At 41.5% G+C, this 27594-nt stretch overlaps 2 protein-coding genes across 5 annotated transcripts; one reads left to right on the top strand and one right to left on the bottom strand.

Moving 5' to 3' along the window:
• Window positions 1–78: 78 nt before the first annotated feature.
• tmem240a (transmembrane protein 240a) lies at window positions 79–13102 on the top strand (the record flags this gene model as incomplete). Its single annotated transcript, XM_080445380.1, has 4 exons — window positions 79–135; window positions 524–630; window positions 5257–5465; window positions 12948–13102. 4 exons carry the CDS (start codon window positions 79–81, stop codon window positions 13100–13102), a joined length of 528 nt encoding a protein of 175 aa, XP_080301506.1.
• Window positions 13103–14374: 1272 nt separating this feature from the next.
• On the bottom strand, window positions 14375–27594 carry LOC308097767 (ATPase family AAA domain-containing protein 3-like). Of its 4 annotated transcripts, none has more exons than XM_080445786.1 (17): window positions 27323–27594; window positions 26052–26128; window positions 25737–25838; window positions 25246–25305; window positions 25090–25159; window positions 24149–24314; window positions 23934–24003; window positions 22921–23076; window positions 21526–21582; window positions 20539–20664; window positions 19973–20097; window positions 19466–19517; window positions 19310–19380; window positions 19034–19201; window positions 17882–17990; window positions 16175–17326; window positions 14375–16039 (listed from the first exon to the last, which is right to left on the bottom strand). In XM_080445786.1, exons 1-17 carry the CDS (start codon window positions 27504–27506, stop codon window positions 15353–15355), a joined length of 3432 nt encoding a protein of 1143 aa, XP_080301912.1. In that variant the 5' UTR covers window positions 27507–27594; the 3' UTR covers window positions 14375–15352. The 4 variants fall into 4 exon arrangements, with proteins under 4 accessions (XP_080301912.1, XP_080301913.1, XP_080301911.1 ...); XM_080445787.1 differs by having other exon boundaries at window positions 14375–15874; XM_080445785.1 differs by having other exon boundaries at window positions 14375–16552; window positions 16631–17326.

The raw sequence follows: 27594 nt of genomic DNA, 5'->3' as shown, positions 1-27594 counted from the left end.
TCTGATCAGTGATCAGAGCCGCGGGTATAGAGGAGCCTGAGGAGGGCTACAGGGAGGCGGCGAGTTTGGAAGTTTTTGATGCATATGATCACAACCACCATGATTTTTATGATTCTTGGTGCTTCAGTAGTAATGGTAAGTCACCTTTTATCTTCACCAAGGAGACCGGATTTGCATCGGCTCTTGTTTGCTCCCAATTCTACCGACCTCATATGTGTTAAGTAATTAAAGCTATATATAGCACATCATGTGTAGGAAACTACCTTTGCAGAAGGCCTATCAATGGCATGTGGAAGTAGGTTAGCCTACCTATAATTACCTGCTGTCATAAATAAATAATCCAATTGCCTACCATTTCGATGCGAGAGTTTCCCCTTACATTCAGGCGGATTTCCCATTGCCACTCTGTTTGATTATTTTTTTAAATAACACACTACTGCCATATCATGTGCAGTTCGGTGGAATAGCCTCCTAGCCTGTATTGCTTTGACATGTCCCAGCTGACTGGAATGGTTCTTTGCAGGCGATCGCCTGTTTAATGGACATGAACGCACTACTGGACCGCTTTCACAACTACATCTTACCGCACCTACGAGGGGAGGACCGCGTCTGTCATTGCAACTGTGGAAGGTAAATGCCATCATCATATCATTCGGAATACACACACACCGTGTGGGTTATTTTGCCCGTCAAATTATAACTGCTCAAAAGGCCTCGATCTCGAATGTTTCGCGCGGTGTGTAGCCCTGAAAATCGAACCTGTGATATGCGTAACAACATCAGCTACAGAAATACCGCTTAATTGATGTCGTTTTAGCGATTTTATCAGTGCCGTGTGCTTATAACGGACAGCTTATTTATAGATTTTGTCGGTGTTTTTTGGGGCTATAGGCTCTACTCTGATTTAGATTTTGCTGCATGCGAAGGTGTGTTGGATGGAGCCATAAATAGGTAATGAATTATTATGTAGATATGAGGCCATTCTAAAACAATTTGATGGGTTTTGTTGCGTTTTGTTTTAAACAAAAACACTTGCCGAGTCGAAAGCCCTATGATGAGCCTGTAGGAATCATGTGGCTTTTAAAGATCATTTATGGCTATACCTGCCGTTTGGTCTGTCTGATAATGCAAGGGTTGGATAATGATAACTCTTATTCTCATTTGACAGGCTATAGCCTGTGTTTGAAGTGAGAGAAAAACAGCAAATGGAATTCACCACACATTTTAAAGATCTGCTGTAGGCATATGTCCTATACATCATGTGATAGATGCAGAACAGACTAGGTGTTTGATATTAAGTTCTGTCTATTTCTGCGTTGCCCAAGGGTGTTCTGCTAGAATTTAAGAATAGGACACCTTTGATCCAATAGGTCCACAGTCACAGTGCACCTACTGTGCATGGCACCTCTTATGATAATAATCTGTTTGCCACAGGCTGCAAGCAGTTACAATGGCACTGTCACGGTTTATTAGTGCCTTATACTAAATGAGAATAGGTAGTTCATCCTAATCAATTGCAGATCAGCATGTAGGCTAAATATTATCTGTATGCTGGGGATGCACTACATTCACATATACAGTATATATATATTCAAGAAAAGATATACTGAGTATAAAAGAGTCCTGACTCTATATGTTTTAGAGGTTGTTGATGTGAAAATGAGTCACCATGCTGGTATTTATATTAGACTATATTCATACAGGGATGCAACCTGTGGAATGGCCTCTCTTCCAAGTTCAGAAGGTTTTAGCTGGGTGACCTGATAGCCGAGTGGTCAGGGCACATAACACATGGGTTCAAATACCTGACAGCGAGAAACTGGTTCGATTACTGGCCAGCTGGACCATTTGCTGCATGTTTTGCTCTCTCTCAGTGTCGGTCTCTCTCCACTGTACCTATCCAGTAAAGATCTCAACAAAATCCTCGAACAAAATGTGGTTTAGCTAAAATACCAGTGTTTAACTCCAAAGAGTGTACAAATGGAACCAAGTAGACGGAGGGTCTTGGTTCCAACATTAAGGATTTTACTGTGTACTGATGTGATGACACCAAAGGGAGTTGTACAGTGACACCGGTATGTTTAGACAAGAAGTGTGACAATGTGAGATAATGTAATAATAAAAGCTCCATGTTATCTTGGTATTTGCATTTTATTATTACAGCCAACCAATTACACTCTTTTTAAAATTAAACCAGATTTTTGATAAACATGAAGTGATATGAGCTGCAATTATTAAATTAAATAACTACACCACAGCTTATTGATTTTGACCTTTTGATGAATAATATATTCTGCATTAAAATACAGAGTGACCCACAAAGAAAGTCCAAATCCAGATCTCTTATCTTGGCCGTTTTAAGGTTGCTATTGGCACACATTGCCTCACTCATTCCCGAATCAGCATTGGTCGTTGGTTTTTGTGCCAGCATAAATATTCAGCACCTTCTCAGTAAAATCCTCAGAGTCAATTAATCAATTTGTAACTCAGAGAATGCACAATGTAACCAAATGGACCCTTACGGTTCCATTTGGTTCCATTTGGTTATTCTCTGAGTTAGATTGACACAGAGGATTTTCCACTGTGAGCTGGGGAACTGTTTGTATACCCTTGACTACATGACATGTTGAGGTGTCCATCATTGCCAGCAGTGCACACTTAATCAGACTTGAGGACAAATCCTGTGTCATTTCATTTGGCAGCCACTGTGCTTTGTTTTGTTGTAGCGTTGCCTCAGTCAGAGGTGGAAGTCTATTTTTGCGTCCATGTGGAACAGAGCACAAGCATGCAAGTACATATGGGATGCTGCTATGTAGCCTGCTCTTTTTGGAAAATGTGCCAATTCCGGTGTGTGTGTGCCAATTGGGTTGCCAATTAACAGTTTGACCACTATCCCCAGTTAGAATCTCACTTCAGGGCCTGTGTTGCATGCCGTCCCTTGTCCCTGCCCTGTCACTCCACTAAATAAAAGCAGAAAAATAATGCACATGAACCCCTTCATGCTCCCCAGCCTTTGTCAGTAATGAGCCCTGACAACAAGCTGGTATAGTGAAATGTTTTTACTTTAAAAAATGGAAAAGAAATGCACTGCACATTTCTAGGTGTCAGACCCTTCGGTTCATTGTTTCGGTGTTATTTCTTACACTTAAACCCTCTGTACTTGGTGCACTCCTTTTCCCCTCTACACCAAATTTCTTCACCAAAAATAGCTGATTGAGATGCATTGTAACTTGTATGTTGTTTGTAGATTGGCTGTTTTTGGTGAATATTCCACCCAGAATAGGGATGCTAGGATTCAAGTGGTTACACTGACACTAAGAATTTTTACTTAGTTTATTCATCATCTGCTCCAGGCAGTTTAGTCATTTAGAAAGTATTGGCAGACCTTACATCAGAAGACAAGCCCGAAGGATTTAATGACATCAATCCAGGATGCAGCTGTCTTTATTCATTTCCCCCCGTTCTTGCAATAGTGCATCAGCGTGGTTACATCTGTCACTGAGAAGAGACACTGTATGGAAGTGCTTTGTTTTACTGCTATTTGCACTATATTTGAAAGGAGCACATCACCCATTTTCAACCTTATCTTCATATAATTGGTCCTCATGCTCATTATAAGATGGCACAATTTACATCTACTCACTCTGCGTCTCATTGGTGGGATATGGACAGTTCAGAAACCTGCCTACCAATGACATCATCAATGGGGATTCCAAACTGATAGAACAACAACCTTCCTCTTCCTGGAAAGTTAGCATGTGAAATAGAAGCCATTGTTCTTGCATTAATAATATTATTTATATATTATTAATATTAATTTTTCTTCTTGAAATTACTAAACCTTCCTGTCAATGATGTACTGGTAGGTTTCTGAACTGTCCACACCACTCCTCTGAGACAGAGTGAGTAGACAGAAATGGTGCCATCTTATAATAGCTTTAGTAATGACCAATTATATAAAGATAGGTTAAAAATGGGTGAAGTGGTCCTCAAGTAATTGTATTGTATTGTACAATGATGGCGTACAAAAAAAGGAAATAAAATAAATGTAGATCTTGTAAATTTGCTATTTTCACTGTAATCATATAATCGGGGCAAAAGTTTTAAATAACCATGATATTGATCGGCCAGCCCTAATAATAGGCTTGGAAGCATCGCTTTCCTCAATGAGGGTACTCATTATGTGTTTTGTCATAACCACTTAACCCAGCAACTCTATTACGTTGACATTCTCTGAAAATAGAAAGTTGTGACGCATTGTGTGAGCTTGTAGATTGGCTGCTTTCGGTAAGTGTGTGTGTTTGTGTGTGTGTGTGTGGGGGGGGGGGGGGGGGGGGTAGCAGAGTACAGAGCGGACCCCGAGGTCGTAAAGAGGTAGTTAACAGTGTTTCAAAGAAGAGGCATGACATAGTATGTGAACCTCTACGCAGTTCCCTTGGAGCGTTTGCAAGACAACCAAACACTTAATTAATTTGGTTAACTCAAGCCATTGTTCGATTTAAATAAGGCTGAACACTTACACCCATCTTTCTTTCTCTGAAGGTGGAGGTATGGAAAGAATACTGTATATTTGCTTTGCATTAGCCTACTTGGTGCACTCCAATTAGCAAGACAGAAGTGTCATCAAGAAATGCAGTCACTGCTGAATAATGTAACGAGATGAATGTCAGTAATGGTATGAGTCAGTGGTCAGCACAGCAAGGGACAAGCGATCTGTGAAAAACACACCAGTGTTCCTTTGTTCATGAACATGAAAGTACCTAGATAGTTGCAGCTGTTTAATGAGGAACAGGGAAACCCTTATGAAATTAGTTGTCAGTTAAGCCATGAAGGGATAGGGTTGCAATTGCAACTACTGCAATGAGGTATCTCTGTCTGTCTGTAATGTATGTATGTATGTATATCACTCTGTCCACCACAGGAGGCTGAAAACACAGCTCAACTATGCACACTTACAGGTTTCATCGTTTGTTAGTCGTTGTATGCATGCAAAACATAAATTGGTTTGCTGATAATGTTTATCAGCAACCCAATTTATGTTTGTCCATGCATTGCATGAACTCCAATTGGTTTTCTTCCTAAGCAAGACAGATTTCTGTTATGATGACAAAATACAGTCTAATTGAATATAATCACTAATATATTGTATCCCCGGGACAACGTCGAATTATCCTGAAAAAAACTTGTGCCATTGAGACAATTTTATTAAATATATTTTTATCTGTCTAACATCTTCTCTATCTGGCTGCCCTATAGGCATCATGTCCACTATGTTATCCCGTATGATGGGGACCATTCCTTGGTGGATTCATCAGAGAATTACTTTGTGAGTGACAGCGTCACAAAGCAAGAGATGGACCTGATGCTGGGCCTTCTGTTGGGCTTCTGCATCAGCTGGCTCCTGCTGTGGCTGGACGGCGTCCTACACTGTGCCGTCAGGGCCTGGAGGGCTAGCCGATACTACGGTAAGTCACCCAGAATGGAAAAGCCTCATTTATACTAAGTCGGATGACCGTGCCACTTGACAAAAATAACTGATTTTTCAACTGAAACTGAAAAACGCATCTGAAAAACCCATTGCATTACCCCAAAACATTCCAAAAGAAAATCTGTTCTTTTCATTTCATCGAGTGACACAAAGTACGAGTCCTTAGCCAGCTGGCAAGCATTGCGCTTCTGCAAAATTAAGAGGCTCATAGACAAAGTTAAGCAGAGCTAATAGATATTTCTTTCCATAATTATCTGTTCATTTTAGCTAGCACCTCCTGTCATTTATCAGTGACCTGCCCCAGAGACTATGTGCAGGTGAGAGTGGATTCCCTTGAAGTGTCTGTGTTCAGCTCAGCAGATGTGTAAATAACCTGGCACTTGAAATCTATTCTTGACAGACATGGATTGGAATTAAAGGTGATGTTTTGATGCCTTAAAGCTAAGACTTTCTGAAATGATAAATGAACGTGCAGTGTAAACCAAGACGTGTTGAAACAAAGGGTGATTGTTTTGACTTTGAAGATAAAGTTTCCCATCTGTCCACTATATACCTAAAACTACATTTTGTAATGATATATTTTTTCAAGGGATTGACTACAAAAAGTTGACGAGAGGTGCTGAGGTGTCAATGGATGGCAAAATGATTAAACACGGGAGGAAAGGGTCAGCAATTTGAATCGAGTGACTCAAGCTATTTGAAATGACTTGAAAGCTAGGTTTTGGGTGGTAGTACTGGGAAGTATATTAGGTTCTCCAATATGATAGAAATATTTTAATGAAAGCTATGATAAAAATCAATATCAAGGCAGGCAATGAAGATATTATGTTCAACAATCAAGTCACCAAAAATATTTCTCCTCTATCTCTCCATCGATATCTCGTAAACCTTTGTGAGTCAGAGGTCTGCTTGCAATAAGTAAAAGTATAAAAGATGGGGGCACTCGGTTGAAATGTATTATTAAACTAGATTACAGAAAACATGACTATACTGAGACATCAAATATCAACACCTCCACACGTCCAACACTTCTGTCCATTTGAATTGCCCAGCACTAGGTGGTAGATTCACACACACACACACACACACACACACACACACACACACGCACACACACACACACACGCACACGCACTCGCACAGTATGTATATATATATATATATATATATATATATATATATATATATATATATATATATATGTGTATGTATAAATATTTTAAATAGTTCACAGTAAATAATAGACATAAAACACATTTATTTGCATGTATAAGCCTGCATAAACATCAACCTTGCCAGAAAACCCAGGAGGCGGCAGAGCTCTTGTGAGTGACCTTCCTCCTTCCCTTGGCCCATTTTCCACTTGTCTCACCTCACTTTTTTTTCGCCTCCGCTTACAGTGACCTCATAGAATATCACAGCCAAAACATCCAATCTGTGCCATGATTCATACTACTGTAGTCATCAGATAAGGTAGAATACAATCAATTGCAAAAATGTTGTTTTTTGTTCAATTATTTATTTTGGGGAGTGGGGGACGTTTACAGGTCACTGGATATTTGGCTGAACCAAATATTTGTCAAATGACTGGATAAAATGACCTTTTCAGTTTCTTCTTGGCTGTGTTGTCAAGTCAAGGTCTCATAATGCTCACTACTCAGGAGCATTATGCCCATTCCTTTTATTGTTATGATGTTCTGGGGCCGTCCGGGTGGCACAACGCTAAAGTAGTACCTGCCCACCACTGTGGAGATTGGGGTGCGATTCCTCCGTGGTGCCTCTGGCTTGGCCGGGTGCTCCAGTGAAAACAATTGTCTTTGTTTGCAGGTGGCACCTGGGAGGCATAGCATGTTCCTCCGCACATGTTACACTCTCCTGGTGAAACTCCTCACTATCAGGTGAAAATATTTAGCCTGTCAGTCATGCAGCAGCTTTCACCCCCACGGTCAAAGTTTATAGTTAGCAAAACACTAAATTGAAGAAATTGTCTTCCTGCAAAACATGTGTGCACAGCAGAGTGCAAATCTCCACCAGGAAGCATGCACTAATAATAATAATAATAATAATAATAGTAATGATAATAATAAGAATAATAAGAATAATAAGAATAATAAGAATAATAAGAATAATAAGAATAATAAGAATAATAGCAATGTATGCAGTGAAATTTCTACCTACTGCACTGCCAGTAGCTTGGCATGTGATTACCAATTGTATGTCTCTAATGTGATCTTCCTGGGATGTCACAATCGCATTACCTAAACATGTCATCTTCAAATCCAGCATGCTCGTTCAGCAACTCTTCATGTCTATGATTTCAAGACAGCACTGTATTAGTTTTGGTGCACACCGTTCATAAATGTACATTTTATGTTAATATGTCAGCTTGTGCCAGCGAACTTGCATATCTGCTGCCATTGTCTATTTCCAGTATGCCACAAGCCAAAGTGATGGGAGCAGTGTAATTGGCTAGCCTGGTGGGACCCTTATCCTATAGCCTGGAGGGACAATTGCTCTGCCATTATAAATACAATAAATTAGTTGTCGGCATGCACAAGAAATATGACACTGATCGGCCCAGTAGTCTGTGAGATTAACTGTGGACAGACAGACAGACAGACCCACAGTGCCGAATGCATGATCTCCTGGTGGAGATAATGGCAGAGATCTCCAGCCTGGTCCTCAATTGGTGGATTATGGCTTAAGTGAGATTCATGGCAACAGAGTATATTTCCATAATGGCAACCTACCGCTTGTAGATGTCTATTAAAGAGCTTTTTCCCTCTTTTATAATTATGACCATTTCAAACCAATCAAGGGACAATGATGTTGATGATCATGATGATCAGGCAGTGAAAGTTGCTGCATAATCATGACTTTTAAATAATAATAGTTATAATAATAGCTACAACATGTTGTCAAAGTACGATGTACCCCTACTCTGATTGCCCTCCCCCCTAAATTTTGGCCTCCGTGATGCCTCTGTCACCTCTTGTCCTGAAAAGACTAATGAAGGAAAAACTATCCACGATAACAAGTCCTGGAGACGCGATGACGCAGAAAACGTTCATTGTTAGCAACATTGTCTAGCAATGTGTATGCAGTTGTATAGTCATGAGCATGAAAACACTGACTATATGCTTTCAAAGCCAAAAAGAAAAGAGGACGAGAAAAGAGGAAGCACAAATGGAATCATGGGAGAATGCGCTGTGTCTAGACCAGACGCACCCGGTGAGACAGTCGACCGCACAGAGGACACGTGTCTGTTCATTGGTGAGATAACTCCGTCACCTGTCTCTCTCTCTGTCTCTGCTCTGAGTGTCTGAGACCTAATTTCCCTATTCAAAGTCTCCTCCTTTCTCCAATAATGATGTCCTCACACTTAGACGTGGTAATATTACATTACATCTATCCATCACATTTCTGCTCTGTTGTATTTCTGTGTCAAAACAGGCCTACATTCGAGTTATTATTGTAATATTTGTGCACACTACTCCAAAATAGTTTTATACTTTGGCTATTCGAAAATAGCCGATTTACAACCGTTATGTGAGCTTGTAGATCGGCTATTTTATATATATATTTTTTAAAGAAAATCTTACAAAATAATCAATTTTCAATTATAATGACATGCCCAAAATAGGGGCATCAGGGTTAATGTGGGTAATGGAAAGGAACTCAAAATAGGACAAAAACAGTTGCTGGAACTTCATCGTGGAACCACAGGCTGAGTATTTAAGCTGTAACACCTGTGCTTGTGAGCTGGTGGCATACCTTTCTTTCAACTAAAGTGCATGAGATGTCTAGACAAGTAAAGCAGAGCATGCTATAGCTTCCGCCTCCATGGTGATTTGTTATCAGTGTGTCCTTCAGGACTACACCAAAGAATGCAGTCAGTCAGTTAGGAGCAATAACCGTATTGCACATACAGTATACCTACTATGAAAAAGTATTAAAATACACACCTGTCGAAAATGGGGCCAGACAAAACCAAAACATGACCCGACTGAGGCTTGGTCTCGACAGCACCTGATGCAGGTTGGGTGTAAACCAGGGAAGAGTTTAACATGTAACCTAGATGTATAGATGTAACCTATGCAGAACATTAAAGGGGAATTATTTGTTTGTTTCTTTCTTTTTTTACCTGGGCCCTATTTTTGGACTATTTGGACCACAAATAAAGAATGATAATAGTGTTTAATAGTGTTTTGAGAAGTTGCCAAAAAACACATTTATGTGGAATGGTTATTGTGAAAAATATACCAGGGAAGAATTATCTATAAAAAAACGTACACAGTATGATTTCGAGCTGCAGCAACCCATGTCTAATGCATATTGATGATAAGTGTACCAATGTAATAGCAGCCTGACAATTATATCTGCCTTCTCTCACTGCCTCGTTAAGTGGTTGTGTGATGGGGAGGAGACTCTGAATATTGCGTATAATACAGACATTCCAGAGTTAACTGGGATTCTTAGCTTTAAGGATAATGCTAAAATAGCGATGTGTGACCTTCATATTCGGATCACCACTGAAAAAACGGAGACAACAGGAGAATGTGCTCCAGTAGCAAGTGACGACATTTCACCAGCAATATGAAATATACAATTCCGAATTCTTTCAATCAAGGCCTCTGTACATTAGAATCGGGGAGCTTGACTAATTTGTCAGATCGAAAAACCAAACCTTAGCCATTATTGGGTAGAAATAAAATACTGTCGAGATGAATGAAGCAATACCATTGCTCCTTTGCATCTGTACATCCTATGCAATCCCCCCGAAAAAGGCAAAGGTACATCCATATTCACTAGTACCCTTAGTGATAGAATGGAGCTATAGGCTGCATCTTTTGTGCTGGAGCCATTGTGCAAGGGAGGGAATGCCCACTGCGTTGGCTGTGACGTAGAAGTGTGGTTCGACTCGTTTAGCCTCCCAGAGATGGGGAGTGAAGGTGAGGCTAGCGGAGACGGAAGGGGGGAGAAGAGGGTGGAGATGCTGTCACATAGCCCAACCCCCACCTAGACACACATACACATATACAAGCTCTTTCCTCCAGAACTATAAATAGAATGAGAGAGCAGCTGGAATGGCGGGTGAGGGAGCGTGCGTGCGCGCATATCGTCGCTGTTGGGAAGAAACCTTGTCTCCATTTTCATCTTTTTGTTTTTTCAAAACATGAATGCCCTATTTTATACTTATACTCACAATATGTCATGATGCGACGCATTGTGAGATTGTAGATAATATCTGCCGTTTTCAGTATTTGTGAAATAATATGAAAATATTTGAACGTTTTTTTTCTATAATGACATGCCCCAAATAGGGATGCCAGGTTGAAAGTGTTTAAGACTGTGGGTTTTATGAATATTTAACGAATATTAACAAGAGCTTGTGGCTAAATAATAGCTGGATTCTTCCAACGCAGGTTTTTCTTTTTTTTCCTGAAAAGTAATGGTTTTGGCATATACAAGGTTTCCACCCGACAGTGACGATATACACACGTGCCGCATTGAGGTGAACATTGATTTCCATTGCTCTCCCCCCCTTTCCTAATTCCATCTATAGCTCTCTCCTCCTTCCCGTTCAGTTATTGAATATCCTCCAAGCCGTTTCCTTTCCTCATGCATCCTTTCCAATTTGTTGGTTACTTTCTCCATTATTGTGGAATTCACCACGAATGCATGAGCTTTGCGTCAGTGCAGTGCACTGGCGTCGCCTTTGTTAAACGAGTGAAAGGGGAGGCAATACAATGATATAAAAAATAACGAAAATGATGACTTGGCGTTCGACATCCCCTCCCCCAACCGCCTATTGAAAATGTTGCTGGGTGTACCTTCGCCCCCCCCCCACCCCCATTTTGTGCATTACATTATCATTTTTATTTCTCATGCAGACCCCATCTCCATATCTTCATCCTTTTATTGAAATGAGAGGAACCCGTCTCGTGCTGTCGTTTCCTTTGGATACCCTTCAGAACAGTCCTTGTGGATTGCATACCCATTCAAGGCTATAAATAACTCACTCACTCACCCCCTCCCTCCTCCCCTCCCCCAATCTGGCTACTGAGTTTGCTGTCTGGGGCTCTCCCCTCTTTCTATCCAGTATCCAGTGGTCCTTGCCTCACTTTAAGCTCCGGCTTGGCCCGACAAGCTCATATCTAGCTCTGCCATTCCTGTTCTCCGCAAACCCCAGTCTGTTTCCTCAACCATAAAAAAAAAAGAATCCCAGTTCATCCCAGTGCAGTCACTGATTCACAGCGGGTCAGCCTCCCCATCACAGAGCTTGGAGCACAGATAAACGCATCATCGGGGCTGAGTTATGGCGGTTGTTCAAATACAGAGCTCTACGTTTGGCAAGTGAGCAGCATGGGCTATTGCACTCTAAAAAATGGGGTCTGGTCTGTGTCCATTGAATATATATATTATTTTTTTTACGCAATGCCAATTTCATTCTTTAGAGGGAAGGTAGACTCAGCCAAGGCACCTGCTCATGTGCAACATACCAAACATGAATGTAGTGAATCAAGGACATTCCATGCACTTTTTTTGTTTACCATTTTCCTTTCTCTCTTGCTCATCCAATCACATACTGTACCTCTTTCCTGTGCCCCTGTAAAATGTTCACACCCCTACTTTCCACAATTCAAGCTTAGCTTTCCAAACATGTAACTGTAAAACATGGCCCCTAGGGGTCATGTTTTACAGTGGTTTTACAGCTAAGGGTCGTTGTTAGGCACACACGAGTGCCTAAAGCCCTCTTGGCAGTTCTAAAAACAATGGCCTTGCGTGGCTTACCAAACACGGCAACATGACAAGCATACACATATCCCTATTAAAACAGTTTTAGAAACTTTTCTACAAGAATGTAGTCCCTGGCTGCCTGCACAAACAAGCACTTTTGCTACGAAAAATTATGAAAGGTAGGCTACCAAACGGTGAACATTGTAAACAGGCTGTTGGCGCAGTAATACGGATACATGCAGTCTGAGGTGTTTATACCGCATTTTACAATGATTTCAAACACGGCTCAGCCAATAACAATAAAGAACCAGAACTATTTGTCTTAAAATATTCAATAGAGGATGACAACTGCTGTGATCACATTTTTATACAGTTGACAGTGGTAGCCACACAGTAAGATGTGTTGATTTATCTATTTGTAATCTGAGTGTACAAATACAAAAAATAGTCCATTTGGTTACATCTGTACAATGAGGATTTACTGTGCACCTATTTCAGTGGCAGATTTACGTTTTTGGCTCAATTGCCCTGTGCTTGAAAATAGAAGGACACAATGTTTGATGGGAAAGGCCTTGTGCGTTTGTCATGCTGATTTTGTGATATGCTGGCGCACCGGCCGGGAGCTGAGAAGGACCCAGATCTGGATCTGGGCCGATCTAGTTTATGATATTCACCCCTCTAACCTTGTCCCGCTTCTCTTGTGGTTTTTCTGTCCCAGACACCCCATCCTGGTCGTGGCTGCCCCAGTTCTGCAACCTGCGAGATCTGCGTCGCCGCGCACAGCTCCGACAGCTGGAAGACTCCACCGGCAACATGGTGCACATCAAGCAGAAGCTCTACCACAACGGTCACCCTAGCCCTCGTCACCTCTGACTCTGAAAACTAGAACCACCCCCAACCCCCTGAACCCCTTGTACCCGTCTTGATACCCCAAACTGCCCCATGGCCAACTGCTGCCTCAGAGACCCTGAAAAACTGCCCTCCCACCATTATGAACACGGCCCCTCAAATGCCCGCCCTCGGCGACAGGGCTTTCTTACAACAAAACCTGGCGCCTATCAGCGTCCAAACAGCCCCGAAAATCCAAATGGAATATTATTGTTGCCACTGAAATCTTGTCTTATGTCCATGTCCACTATTGTGGGAAGAGGGGGGGAAAACAAAATTTTTAAGGGTGTTTTTTCTGTATCGAGACATTTTCTGTGTTCATTGTTAAACTTGGCATGCTTTTAGAACAGGGTAAGATGTGGGCAGTGTATGGAACAGGGAGGTAAGAATGGGGTGCCATGACTCTTTATTTTTATCTCTATCGGGTGGGAGGGACTTTGTGTATGGGAGGGGTGAATGACAGGGGTGGGTGGATTTCAAACATTTTTTTGTGATGAACCAGTTAGATTGCTGCTTCTGTAAATACTTATAAATACGGGAAAGTGGGGTTTAACAGTCTACCATGGGGTGTGTAGGGGGAGGGATTTGTGTGCGAGTCGTTTCTCAGTAAAAAACTGGATGAGGGACTGTGTGGGGGGGAAAGATTATAGACGTGGAGCAGCGGAGAGGACTATGGTTGACAAATGGATGTGAACCATGTGATATCTGCTAAAAACAAGAACAAAAAAATAACAGAAAATTTAGCTTTGTTACTTAGTGAATTAAATGAATGTATTAATTTTTTCCCCCTGTAAATATGCGGGTGGGAGGGGAGGAGCATGTGCTTGCGGCCAGGATTCTCTCTGCTGTGCTATTATTGTTTATTAGTGATGGGAGAAGGAATTGATGCCAGCCGAGGTATAAGACGGAGACGGTGCAGTGCTTCCCTCGTCTTCACCATACTGTGTCCAATGGCGCTTCTCATTTGCTATGTCCAACTCACTCACACTTATCAGGAGCAACCAGCCTATCAGCGGAGGGAACCCTTGCACGGCCCCCCCTCCCCTCTCTGTCCAGACATTGCTGTTGTGAGGATGAAATGTCTGTTTTATTAAAAGTGCCATTGAAGCACAGCAGTGACCCCTAATGTTTTGACTGCGTCACTCCCAACCACATCAATGGCTATTAAGGGAAACAAGCCCAAGGGGTTATTTTAGAGCAAACCCAATAAGTGGTTGCCGAGTCTAGATCACAAATTGAGGTCCAACTTGACAACTCGAGGTTGGTTTATCATACTTTAATCAAAAACATTTCATCAACATGTACCAACACTTAAATTACTAATACAGTCAATGACATGCTTACAGACTTACCATGTAGTAATTTAGTATAGCCTGGTGATACAATACTCAAACAGTGTAAATCAAGTGAGTGTTTCCTCATACAAATATGAATTAGCTCATAGCCACTAACAGCATACAACCCACAAGGATATTTTTGAGTCATACAAACATGGACCATGATTATTTTGTCTACAGTCAATTCTTAACTGTACCTGTGGTGAATTTAAGTTCCTCGGACAGCTAAGCTTGACTGTTCCTGAACGTATACAGAGGTAGCTATGCTCAAATCAAAAGGTGAATTAATTGTGACAAAACTAGAAGACAACCCCCATTGACTTTTGAAAATGGAAGAACCAAAAGGACTAGCCATATTAGTTCATTTAACCGTTAACAGTGCGAGGTGCAGATGCCACAGCTCACAACATTACAGTGTATCCAGCGCCTCTTTACCCCATGGAGTTATTTCAATCTGTCTGCAACCAAGAATAAAGTGAATCTGCAATTGTTTTTATTCCCTGCGTACTGTAGGCAGGCATGGGTCTATCTCTGTTGACTCGAGAACTGTGAAGACATTACGACCAATGTTCTGTTGTCAAAGGTTACAGGCAGAAACGAATGGGTGTCTCAGCACTCATTATATTTTAATTATTGTTCCCTGTGCCACTTAAGCCAAAACACCTTCAAGTTAGGCTCTATCCCCAGAAGAAGGCCCCAGATGACATACTGACATAATGCAAGGATAGCTCGTGATTGAACAGCAGGACTGTAATCTAAACCAGAATTAATTCTGAATGAATGCTTCAAGTTTCTGCAATAAGGTCCCAGTATATAATGCTAAGACATTCAATCAAAAATAATCTTGTTTTAAGAATTTAGTCAACTATCCATTAAGTGCTTTTTTCTCTCATTTAAATCATTTCTTGGGGTCACTATCTCCATTCCACAGTTTCCACAGTTTGCTTGGAGGTTTTTTCTCAGTGCTGGCAGTTTCAGGTGTCTGAATTTGTTCTGAAACAACAGTGTCTGTATCAGTCTTTGCTGCTGTGTCTGCTGCCACCACTTCTGCCTCCTTGGCGACGTCTGTTGCTATGTCTTCAGTTTCCTTGACAACCTCTGCTGCAAGTTCTGTTTCAGATGCCTTGGCAACCTCTGTCTCCTTAGTAACCTCTGTTGCTATGGCCTCTGTCTCCTTGGCAACCTCTGTTGCTACAGCCTCTGTCTCCTTGGCCACCTCTGTTGCTATGGCCTCTGTCTCCTTGGCAACCTCAGTTGCTACAGCCTCTGTCTCCACAGCAGCATCTGTTGCTGCAGCTACAGCCTCTGTCTCCTTGGCAACCTCTGTTGCTACGGCCTCAGTCTCTTTAACGACCTCTGTTGCTACGCCCTCAACATCTTTAGCGACCTCTGTTGCAATGACCTCAGCCTCCTTAGCGACCTCTGTTGCTACGGCCTCAACATCTTTAGCGACCTCTGTTGCTATGGCCTCAGCCTCCTTAGCGACCTCTGTTGCTATGGCCTCAGCCTCCTTAGCTACTTCTGTTGCTATGGCCTCAGCATCTTTAGCTACCTCTGTTGCTATAGCCTCAGCCTCCTTAGCTACCTCTGTTGCTATAGCCTCAGCCTCCTTAGCTACCTCTGTTACTATGGCCTCTGCATCTTTAGCCACCTCTGTTGCTATCGCGACCTCAGCGTCTTTTGCAACCTCTGTTACTATGGCCTCTGCATCCTTAGCGACCTCTGTTGCTATGGCCTCAGCCTCCTTAGCGACCTCTGTTGCTATGGCCTCAGCCTCCTTAGCGACCTCTGTTGCTATGGCCTCAGCCTCCTTAGCAATCTCTGTTGCTAGGGCCTCAGCATCTTTAGCGACCTCTGTTGCTATGACCTCAACCTCCTTAGCGACCTCTGTTGCTACAGCCTCCACCCCAGTTTTGACCACTGCCTCTAATTCTTCGGCTATGGTGGCTACAACATCTGTTACCTTAGCAACATCAGCTGATATGACTTCAGCCTCCTTAGCAATTGTTGCTATGGCCTCTGCCGCCTGGGCAACATTAGTTACAATTGCCTGTGCCTCCTGTACAATATCAGCATCTTTGGTGGCTTCAGGTACAGACTCAGAAGAGGCGGCTGCTGACTCGGACTCTTGAGCAACAACAGTCTCCTGGGAGACTGCACCCTCTGTCTCCTTGACCTCAGCTACAATGGCCTCTGGTTCAACTGCCTCCTTGGCTACTTCTGCGGCCTCGACCTCCAGAGCAGCTGGAGCACTGACTGACTCTTCTTTACCGACAGCTGCAGCTTCCTGCACAGCGGACGCTGGAGCGGCCTCTGCTTCTTTCACCACCGCTGTGCTATCTATTTCCTTCACCTCAGGCACAATAATCTCCTCCGTCAGATCCTTGATGGCCTCCACCTCTTGCACCAACGGGGCAGAGACGGCCATGTCCGTGACGGTTTCAACTGCTTCCGCATCTTTGAGGGCTGGAGCTGCTGCACTTGCCTCAGCAACAAGGGGAGCAGCAACCTCAGCCTCTTTTATCAGGGCGGCTGCCTCGGTGACAATGGCAGCCGCTTCCATCTCTATCACTGGTTCAGTCACAGCTGCTGCCTGGGCACTGGTGATCATTGCTTCCACCACTGGGAGGACTTGCTGGATGGTCGGAGGGGCTACGTCTTCAGCTTGTGCGAGTGTAGCAGTGTCCTGGGTAGGTGTGAATCCAAGGGCAGCCTTTTCCTTAGGGACAATCACCCCGATCTTACCGACACCTTCCCCTGCTCCTGACAGCAGCCAGTCCATTTTCTGTGCATGCTGCTTTATGGCGTCTTGGACTCTTGCGTCGATCATTGCTTCAGTCAAAACACCATCTTGTGAAGAGTATGCTGCAGCCTTTCAGAAAAAAATAAAACAGGTTATACCATTTTTTTAATGTATAGTATATAATGTATATATTTATATATATTCAAACCACTTAAGGCCTATAATTGTTGTACGATAGCGGAAATACGTAGCAAATCTACAAGCTCACAGCGCATTGTGAGTTTGTAGACCTGCTTTTTGTTTTTAAGAATTCTAAAAATGTTTGAACATTTCTGAAAACTATAATGAGATGCCAAAAATAGGAACGGTAGATTTAAAGTGTTTAAGGCTTAATAGTTAAGCATTAAATGCTTAACGATGAAGAAGACATTTTCTTCATCATCCTAGTCACCTGCTATGTTCAATCCCTCGCCAAGTCCTACCTAAGACTATAAAAATGGTACACAATGCCTCCCTGCTTGGCACTAAGCGTCAAGGGTTGGACTGTGTCTACTAGCGTCATGTCCAGGGGGTGTACTTGTACATCAAGTTGCCTGAGGCTAAGATAACAGGAGATGCTGTAGGCTCCTGACCCAATGGGTCACATGGCTATGGAACAGTTGTTTCCCAAGGCTATTTACTCACCTGCCAGGCCACACCAAGTTTGGAGATTTCACGACCGGACATGCCTTCTGCTACTACTGCTATCTCTGAGCACTTCAGCCCATAGTCAAACTGAGCCAACTTCATTCTCCTGTTGAGTTAACACAAAGGGAGGTTTACATGTTAACCTTGACATGGCAACTAGTCAGCCATTATCAACCATCCATCCGTTGCAATAATTCCTATCTACCGTATCGCACCGCTACCAGATTGACTACATTCAGTGATGGGAAGTAACATTTAATCAAGTGCCCTACTTGAGTACAATTTTTACTTTAACAACTTTTACTTGAGTATTTCCTCTTTTTTTTTTTAAACTTTATACTTCTACTCCACTACACTACATCTCAGAGGCAAATATTGTACTTTTTATTTCACTACAATTATTTGACAATTTCAGTTACTAGACTAGTTACTTTGCAGATTTAGATTATTAAAGTATAACAAAACATACACGGATACATTATGATGTATTGGTTAAGCTACCCAGCAGCAAGTAATTAAAACTTTTAAGTTAAACATCAAAGTGATGAACACATTAACGCATGACTAATTACATTCCAGTATATAGAAATATCAGTAGTTCTCAACCTGTGGGTCCCCACATTATGTTGGGGGGTCCAGATTGACAGTGAAGTGACAATTTAATTACTTTTAAGACCTTTTTAATACCGGGGAAAAAAGAAAGAAAGAAAATAAATATGTCCATTACTGCATCAAAAGTAATCAGCATACTATAAAAACTGTTGAAAGAAATAGTCAAATTATATAAGAAAGACGCAAAAACAATTCCAAGTGCTGGGGTGTCCCCAGTTCAAATATGATTATTTTGGGGTGTTGTGGCCGGAAAAGGTTGAGAACCACTGGATTATATAATTAAATAATATTGAATATTTTGTTGTCAATACTTTTGTACTTTTATTCGACTTAAAAGTTTGAATGCAGGACTTTAGGTTTAACTACAGTATTTCTATATTGAGGTGTTCCTACTTTTACTTTAAGTAAAACAAAAAATCGGAGTACATCTCTGACTCTGAAACAGCATAGACCACATCATGTTTCCTTGCTGAAAATCAGTTTTGAAACATGGCAACATGAGTAATGCCGTCCATCAGTGGTAATGAGTATACTTACTGCCTCCCTGTAGTGGCAGGGCCCAGAACAAATCTGTCAAAGTACAGGCGGACCAATCTCTCCCTCTCTTCCAGCCCTGGGAGGCCAAAGTTTACAATCTCATCGATGCGGTCGTTGATGGCCCAGTCAAACTGCTCCGGCTGGTTACTAGCCAGTACCAGCATGAACCTCAGGGGAGAAAACGGATTGTTTAAACTCAGTCACAATGACCTTTCCAGTCATACCGATGCCCTTTTTATGCACTGCCATGCATACTGAATTATGCAAGATACCTACTTGTTGCTCTGCTCTCCAGTGCGGTAAAGGAACGCATTGAGTGTGGCTCTGAGGTCTTCGCTGATTTTCTCCTGCCATACAAAAATTATACATCCTGAATACAAACACATTGAAACACATAATAACGCATAAATATGGCTCTGTTTTTTTACTTACAGTGGATCGCTTACGAAGGAATGCATCCGCTTCATCTACGAACAGCAGGAGGCTAAAGAGGAGAACAGGTAAGAAGAAACAATGTTATTAGCTTTACTATTTTCTTAGGTAGCACACTACATCTCCCCAACCCAAATATGGTACAAAATAGTACCTAGTACAAAAAGAAACAGATCCAACACAAAAGGTGATAGCTGGGGTGGCAGATAGACACAAAGCAGCAAACAAGCAATGCAAACTTCCCCATTTAAATGGGGTGCTTTATATTAGTGAAGTGTTTAAATGATTGGTTGAGAATAAGTGTGGAGCTGAAACAGACCAATCGTCGGCCGCAGGCAATTGCAAAGAGTTTCCTGACTGAACTTACTGTGCATATCATGCGCAATGCTCATAATACCAATAGTACCAACTCAATTACATTTTTCACAAAGTACATACTATGTTCACTTATTGAGCTTTCAACAGTAGGGATACAGACTGCTAATGAAGTAGTCTCACGTGTCCTACCCTCGTCTGCTTGTGCCGGCCCAGTCAAAGACCTTGTGCATCGCAGTGACTCCATCGCGCCCCATAGGTGCCACATCGCCACCTGTCATGATGGCGTAATCCATGCCTGAGTGGAGCGCCAGTTTCTGAAAAGGTAACGCAACAATAAAACCAGTTTGACTTAAAATCTTGAAATCTTAAAATCTTGAATCTGTTAGATTCTGTAACATTACAACTACGGTGTAGTAACCGGTATGAAATAAATTGCATTCTTTCTGTAATTTTATACCAGACATTTAGAAAAATAAACAGATTTACGCTCCATATACTTTGTCGTACAGCGAATAGTAAAACGGCACATTTCAATGTGAGCTTGTAGATCGGCTTTTATTACATTTTCTTTTTAAAGAAAGGCACAAATGTAGGATTTTTTGAACATTCGCCCATAATAGGGACACCAGGTTTTATGTGGTTAAAATATATTGTAAATTCTGTTCATTTTGCACTCCTGCAACCTGATATCACCATAGTATGCTGTTGCCGTTGTCTCAGCTATTGAATAAGTTATTGCCGTTGCCAAGGAATACCTTGGCAAACAGTGTTTTTCCAGTCCCAGGTGGCCCATACATCAGGATGTTCCTGTAGAGGCCCTTATTCTGCCTTGTGTTACGGGTGGCGATGGCGATGTCCCGCACACGTTCCTCCAGAGATGGCTGTGAGACAAAGAAGAAGAGGAACATGGCTGCTCTTTACAAGGAGTCATAAGTATATGTACACTAAAATGGCAAAAGACACTAAAAGGCTCTTGAAGCCTTCTTTTATCCTTTGTCTTACCATGATGCTGAGGCTATCATGGCTATCAACAAAAATAGCTAATCTATAAGCTCCCAACACGATGTGCGTTGTGAGGTTCTAGATCTGTGATTTTTGGTGCACGACAACATCATTATGATGGCGTATAAATTAAGCATCACAAAGAGTGATAACTAAATGTACACAAACAAACAGTAAGACACTAAATGAGCATCATCAACTGGATATGAAGTTGTTTTCTCTTGTCTTGAAAGCCACTAAATCATAACACAATTCATTACCTTTAAAATCAATAAATGATTCTCAAATGGGGGTATGTGTACCCCTAGGGGTACACCGAGGTACTACAGGGGTTATATGAGAACGTGGAAAATGTAAAATAAAATGTATTACTGTTATGTTTAATGATAAAAACATAGGCAAACTTTGTGTGAAGCTGCTGATGTACTAAAGTCTTAAACCAAATTAAATCAAAAACTTGACTAGCACAACTGTTATTGAATAAAAATCTTATTTTTTGCCATTATACTGTATTTTGAACATGGACTTGCAGAAATTATATGGACATAGTTTGAAATAAATGTCTTATTTGTAATGTTATATTCTTGAAGATGCATTATCATTCATTCATCGCATCCTATGCTAGGTATGGTTTTCTCTTTCTTTGTAAGCAAAATGTTGTAGTTGGGTACTTGGGTAAAGAAATCACAGAAAGAGGGTACGGAAGCCAAAAAAAGTTTTGAGAACCACAAATCACTCACACTGAGCACTACGCCCTCCAAAGCATCCTGGGGTCTGCTTCTCAGCCGCCTGGTTGTCTAAAATAGGAAAACATGTTTGAAATTCAACACCAGCAGTGCTTTACACCCGCTGCAGCAGAATAGAATACACATATAACACTGAAAACACTGCAGAATATTGGAGGTTGCATAACTATGACATTTTGTTGATAACTCATTCAAATGACCTAGAATGGACGTGTGTGCCTATCCAGGGATGAATAGCACCACTGTTTGCATGAACAGAAAGTAATGATAGTGTGAAGGAACAAATCTACTAAAAAGATCATTTTTAACAGCATTTAGCTTGGTGGTAGTATTGAAAAGTAAAGTTCTGCTGTTCTAGGCTTTATCCCACCATATTAACAAGCTCTCAAAATAATATAATAAGAGCGCACAAATTGATTTCAGAGCAACGTCCAAGTAGGCAACATTTGTTTATCACAGTTAAGGTTATTTTGTTAGTATATTCATTAGAGGTAGGCCAACAGATAAGGGACAACTCTCAAGTTTATTTTTTCATAAATATATGGAAATGAGTGAAAACATGACGAGTGGAGGAAGCTACAAGACGTACAGTCTACTACATTGTATTGCCAGTACTTTGAGTACAATATTGGCCTACTACAGTATAACGAACATTGTAAAATGTCTAGCATTCAAAACCAGATATATTTTCAATGCTCTGGAAGGCTCTCTACTAGCTTAAATTGAATGTATATCGATGATATAAGTGTCATTTGAATTTGATTATAGGGAATTTAGGTGAGTTTATCAGGGTGGACTTCTTCCACTCCTGACATGACAAAACTGATCAACTGACTAGGGGCGAGACAGATTTAGCTGTTCAAACGGCCTTTCCCAACATTTATAAAACATTTAATGTTTATGAAAACGCCAAATTAATTAAAATAATGGCCTTTTTTTAAAAGCATTATTATTAAACATTATTTGAATATCCAGCATTTAAAAGTATCTGTTGCCCTGCCTCATTCACTGCCAGAACATTTTTTTTTTTGCGTTTGCCCACTGCCAGAGATTTTTCATTGAAAAAAAAAAGTACTCAGGAGCCGAGATACAAAATGTTTAAGTTGTAAGTTAACAAGGAAGTGGATGGGAGTCTAGATCTTCAAAAAATCATATCTCCTTAAACAATAAATAAATAAATAAGAAAAAATTAAAAATGAAAAGTCGTTTTAGTCGTTCTTGGCAGAGGGGGTTAAAGGACAAAAGTCGTTTTAGTCGTTCTAGGCAGGGAATGAGTTAAGGTTCTTTTGGCAGTATATTAATTATATAATTTACTATCATTAAGTTTTAAAAAAAGATCAAATAACAGTAGCGCAATTATGGCAGAGTTGACTATGAATCTCATATAACCTTGATGGGGTGTTTGATGGCTTCCCCGACGGTGATCCTAGAGGTCTCGCGCACCAGCGAGGGCTTTCCTAGACGAGCCTCGATGAAGCGCCCAGCTACACCTGTGGCATTCCTGGCAGTATACACCCCTACTGCCAACAGGGTCAAGCCTGCAACCTACACACACACACACAAACCAGGTTTAAAAAATGGTGAACATGAATATATTAAAGACAAAGTCATGGTGTCTGTAAATGTAGATCTTCTGTAAAGGGCCTTCTACACCTACAATAACAGCAGTAATAACTATAAATATGGTGTAAAATCAAATTTAACAAAACATTTTTTTTGTTAAATCGAAAACTTGGATGGCCCCACCACAACAATAACAACAGCGACAGTGGCAAACAATATCGTTCGGATCACATTCAGAGCGATTTGGTGTACAATCGAAACACTGACAGCCAATAAAAATCCATCCGAATATACACATGTCATGTTCAACACGTCACTCGCGTTCAACATGTTTACAGAAGGTTATCGCTCATCAGTGTGAATGCTCACATTATTATGGTTATAGTTATTCTTGGTGGGGATGGCCCTTAACGCATTCAATCCGGGAACGCATCTGTGTCATTTTAGATTTTAGCTATAAACAATATTTTATACTTTGGCTATTGAAAAATAGCAGATACACAAGCTCATAACGTGGCACGAGTGCTGTGCTATGAGCTTGTAGTTCGGCTATTTTTTAGTGCAAACCTAAGAATATATATATTTGAAATGGAACATATTATACTCAAATATTTGCTTCTGGGGGTCCCTGGAACAAAATATTTTCAGATGGGGGTCCGCACCCAAAAACATATAATTTTGAGGGTCCTTGACATGAAAAAGTTTGAGAACCACTGATATGGCAACATACGTTTTTTCAGAAAACTTAAGATTTAGAAGACATTTGTAGATTTCCTGGATTGAATGGGTTAACACTTCCTATATTGACAATGTGACAGAAACCGACAAGTCTGACTTACAGCAGCTGTGAGTTTATCCCAGTCAGAGACAAAGGCCTGAAAACCCTCCCCAAACACAGCTCCTGCAGTCCTGCAATGAACAAAGACAAAATTGGCACCTGTTGTTTTGACCAACCAATCATACCGATATAATGAAGAGATACCTGTGGGCAACATTCCAGTGGCGTCATTCTTACTGTCAATACTTTGCCAAGCAGAAAATGGCTTCAACTCACTTAATCGATTCAAGGACCGTTTGTCTGTGTTCTGCAGCCCTAAGGCGAATCTGTTCCCGAATGAGGTCGGCGTTCTCACGTTCGACCTTTGCCCGCGCTTTGGACTCGGCCTCGACACGAAGTAGCTCATTCTTGTGCCTCAGATCCATTTCATGTTCGATGGTGGCTAGAAGATGAAGAAGCAGGTTTGAGTTACAGTGTGAACTGTGAGTTAATCATTGAATACATGACAGTTATGAGATGAGCAGGCCCAGGCATTTGCAAGTCGCAACTAATTCATATAATTCAATTCAACTTGCTTTGAACAAAACTGGAACATCTCAAATTAGGGCTGCAACCAAGGGTTATTTTGATAATTCATTTATCCGTATTTTTATGAATGAGCCTTTGTTTGATATGCACAGTAGAGAGAGAGGAAACACAGATATAGCAGGGGAGTGACATGCAGCAAATGGTCCGGCTGGCCAGGAATCGAACCGGGACTCAGTGACAAGCATTACAGTCCATATGGCATGCGTTGGGTCGCCCTGGAATGCTAAATATATCTTTAACCAGTAATCAAAAACATAGCAATTAATTTTACAATAGTGAATCTTACAGGTAAATTTTTACACTTAGAGTTAAATAAAACCTGCAATCCATAACTTTTATCACCTACCCCTACCCGGGTTTCAAACCCAGGTCTCCCATGCAAGCACCAAAATTTCTACAGCTGAGCTTACACATAAAGCCTGTTTAGGCAGGCAATATATCATGTTTTGAGTTTCATGCAATATCTCATCAACCTGTAGTGGAGAGTAGAGAACACCTCCAACCACTGCAGATGTGTTAATTATATTTTATCAACATATTCTACCACACAGATTGTTCAAAATCACGTTTTATACACTAGAGGTCATGGATTGCAGCTTTAACACATGTTACTGCATAGTTTCCCTTACATTTTCTCATAGCCTCTTGCTTCATAACCGATTCCTCCTGTTTGCGGAGGTTATCCTCGTTGAGCATTTGCTGTGTATACAAAGCACATGATTGATTAACATGTCCCTTCAGATGCGTTGACATTTTCAACAACAATGTTGATCCAGAGAGCTTACCTGTTGCCTGATCTGATCATCGTACCTCTGTCTGGCAAGTTTGTCCTGATATTGTGCCCTCTAGAGGTAGCAAATAACATAAAACATAATTATATACAAGATGAAAAATAATTTCCTGCCACTACTGTGCCTCAATTGGAGGATAGTGTGAACTAGAAAAGGTAGCTCCTCTGAGTGCAGGTATTTGCCAGGCTGGGTGGGTTGGTGATGGTAGGACAGATGGAAGCTATGGGGGTGAAAAAGTTTTTCTACCACGAGCTCATTTGTACCTAATGTGTGTGTGTGTGTGTGGGGGGGTCACATTTAAGCAACAGACAGTGATATTGTAGCATTTGTGGTGCCTACTATGGGAGTATGTGTAATGTGTAATTCATTATCTTTGCACAAATGAGCTTGTAGATCGGCAGATAGATTCAGTGTGCGACACCATTGCACTACAAAGTATAAGTTAAGCAGCGTTAACTTCAAAGAGATACAATGTGCAGACATACAGCCTGGTTTTGCTTAGTCTCCTCATTGAGGGTTTTCCGTCTCTCCTCCCCCTGGACTCGGATCTGTTCGCCCTTCAGCTGCTCTACGGCTGCTTCATATTCCTGTTGGGGTTTACATTCTGTTAGTTGTGTGTCAATTAAAACCAATAGACTTGATTCCATGGTATCTGTTCCTCAGGCATGTTGTTTCTAGCCTGGCATTGCCAGACTAATCTCGTGGGATCATTCACAAGTTCCACCACAATAGAGAATGTGTGAGTGATCCCACGTGATGATCAGTCTGGCAATGCCAGGCCATGTTGTTTCAACACACACCTTCACTTTACTCTGATGCTCCAGCTGTACCGACTGCTCCTGCATGCGAGCCAGGTCCAGGGCTTCTTTTGCATGGCCTACAGTGGATAAACAGTGGGAATTGTTAGATGCATTAAGCAGTGTTGACAGGGGTTAACTGATATGCCACTTTCACTGAAATGACACTTTTTTGTAAATAAATAATAGCAGCCTAAAGATGATGGTAGGTCACAAGTATCCATAAAGAACATGGCTTGTAATTTTACACATGTGTTGTAGGCCTACGTGGTAAACAATGGACTTGGATGAATGCCTCCAGTTATAACTCAAAGACAACATGGCGCATCGCACCACCTAGCAACATAGCCTACATGTACTTGGCCTTGAGCCCAATGTCATGTTAGTTTGGACACACGCACATGTCAACAAGAGGCATGGGTCGGCAAAAGGGACACTCTGTTCTTTACTCTCTCTGACACGCCCACTCAAGGCTCCTACCTAAACCTTTTGTTGCAGACATGTGCAAGTGTACTGGACTAACTATTATCGCAGATCATCTGATGAGCTGAAGTCAAGTAACGTTATGGTCATTTGTCCTCAAGGTATTTGTCTAACAAGTGAGTAACTTTGGATCGCTAAGGAAGATCCAGGCTCCAACAGGTTCTGAGCTAGCCCTGAAACACGACTGACAGTCATGACGAAACTTCAACCTGGTTTTTGCACTTTCTCTATTTACAGCCCGTACATCTACATAAAACTTTCAGATTTCAAATATAAAGTGCTTACCCCATGGCCACGGATGTTACGATTATGTACGGGCCCTCAGAAGTACCCGTATATTCCGGTATAGTTCAATAAAAAGCATTTTAATCCGACCGGTGGCAAATGTCTCATAGAGTTATAATCTATGAGAGTGCAATACACCTCCCAACCGATAGAGTCGCGTAGTTGAAGGGATCGAAAATACGGAGAAAATGGCCACCGATCGGATTAAAATGCTTTTTATTGAACAGTACGGAAGATGCAGGTACTTCTGAGGAACCGTACATAATTGTAACATCCGTGGCCATGAGGTCAGCACTTTATATTTGAAATCTGAATGTTTATGTAGATGTACGGGCCGTAAATGGAGAAAGTGCAAACACCAGGTTGAAGTTCATCCATGACTGTCATGATATGACAGTCATGTTTCAGGGCTAGTTCTGAGCCAATTTGAAACGGTTTACCTATAGCTAGAAACGCTCAGCAGCAGTGCAACATGTACCCATATGTTTGGGAAACTGTTTACGTACGTGATCTGTCAAGTTCTCTTGCAGCTTTTGCGGCTCTTTCGAGTCCAGTCGGGTCAAAGTTACTCCACTTGTCCTTGGGTTTATCTCCCCCACCAGAGCCCCCTGCCGCTGCACCCTCCGCTACCACCTGCTCCTCCACCGAAGGGGTCCCGGACCCCCTCCCCCAGCCGAAGAGCCACGACATGGCCGTTTATTGTGTTCTATTAGCCCCTTTTTACCGCCCTGCCTGGGGTTACAAGGTCCCTTACTATTCCCTACCTAAAGACCCTCTT

Source organism: Gymnoscopelus braueri (assembly GCF_963280865.1).
Source record: "Gymnoscopelus braueri genome assembly, chromosome: 12".
NCBI classification, from domain to species: domain Eukaryota; kingdom Metazoa; phylum Chordata; class Actinopteri; order Myctophiformes; family Myctophidae; genus Gymnoscopelus; species Gymnoscopelus braueri.
Note: the sequence above shows the minus strand (reverse complement) of the source record. Positions and strands in the feature narration are given on the sequence as shown.

What these genes read in the sequence shown, in the direction of transcription:
- LOC308097767 (XM_080445784.1), bottom strand. Translation starts at nt 27,506, where the DNA reads ATGTCGTGGCTCTTCGGCTGGGGGAGGGGGTCCGGGACCCCTTCGGTG. An exon ending in ATGATCAGATCAGGCAACAG is followed by an intron (nt 25,160 to 25,245) that starts GTAAGCTCTCTG and finishes TTGTATACACAG; the next exon opens with CAAATGCTCAACGAGGATAA. An exon ending in ACTGGAGAGCAGAGCAACAA is followed by an intron (nt 19,202 to 19,309) that starts GTAGGTATCTTG and finishes TTCTCCCCTGAG; the next exon opens with GTTCATGCTGGTACTGGCTA.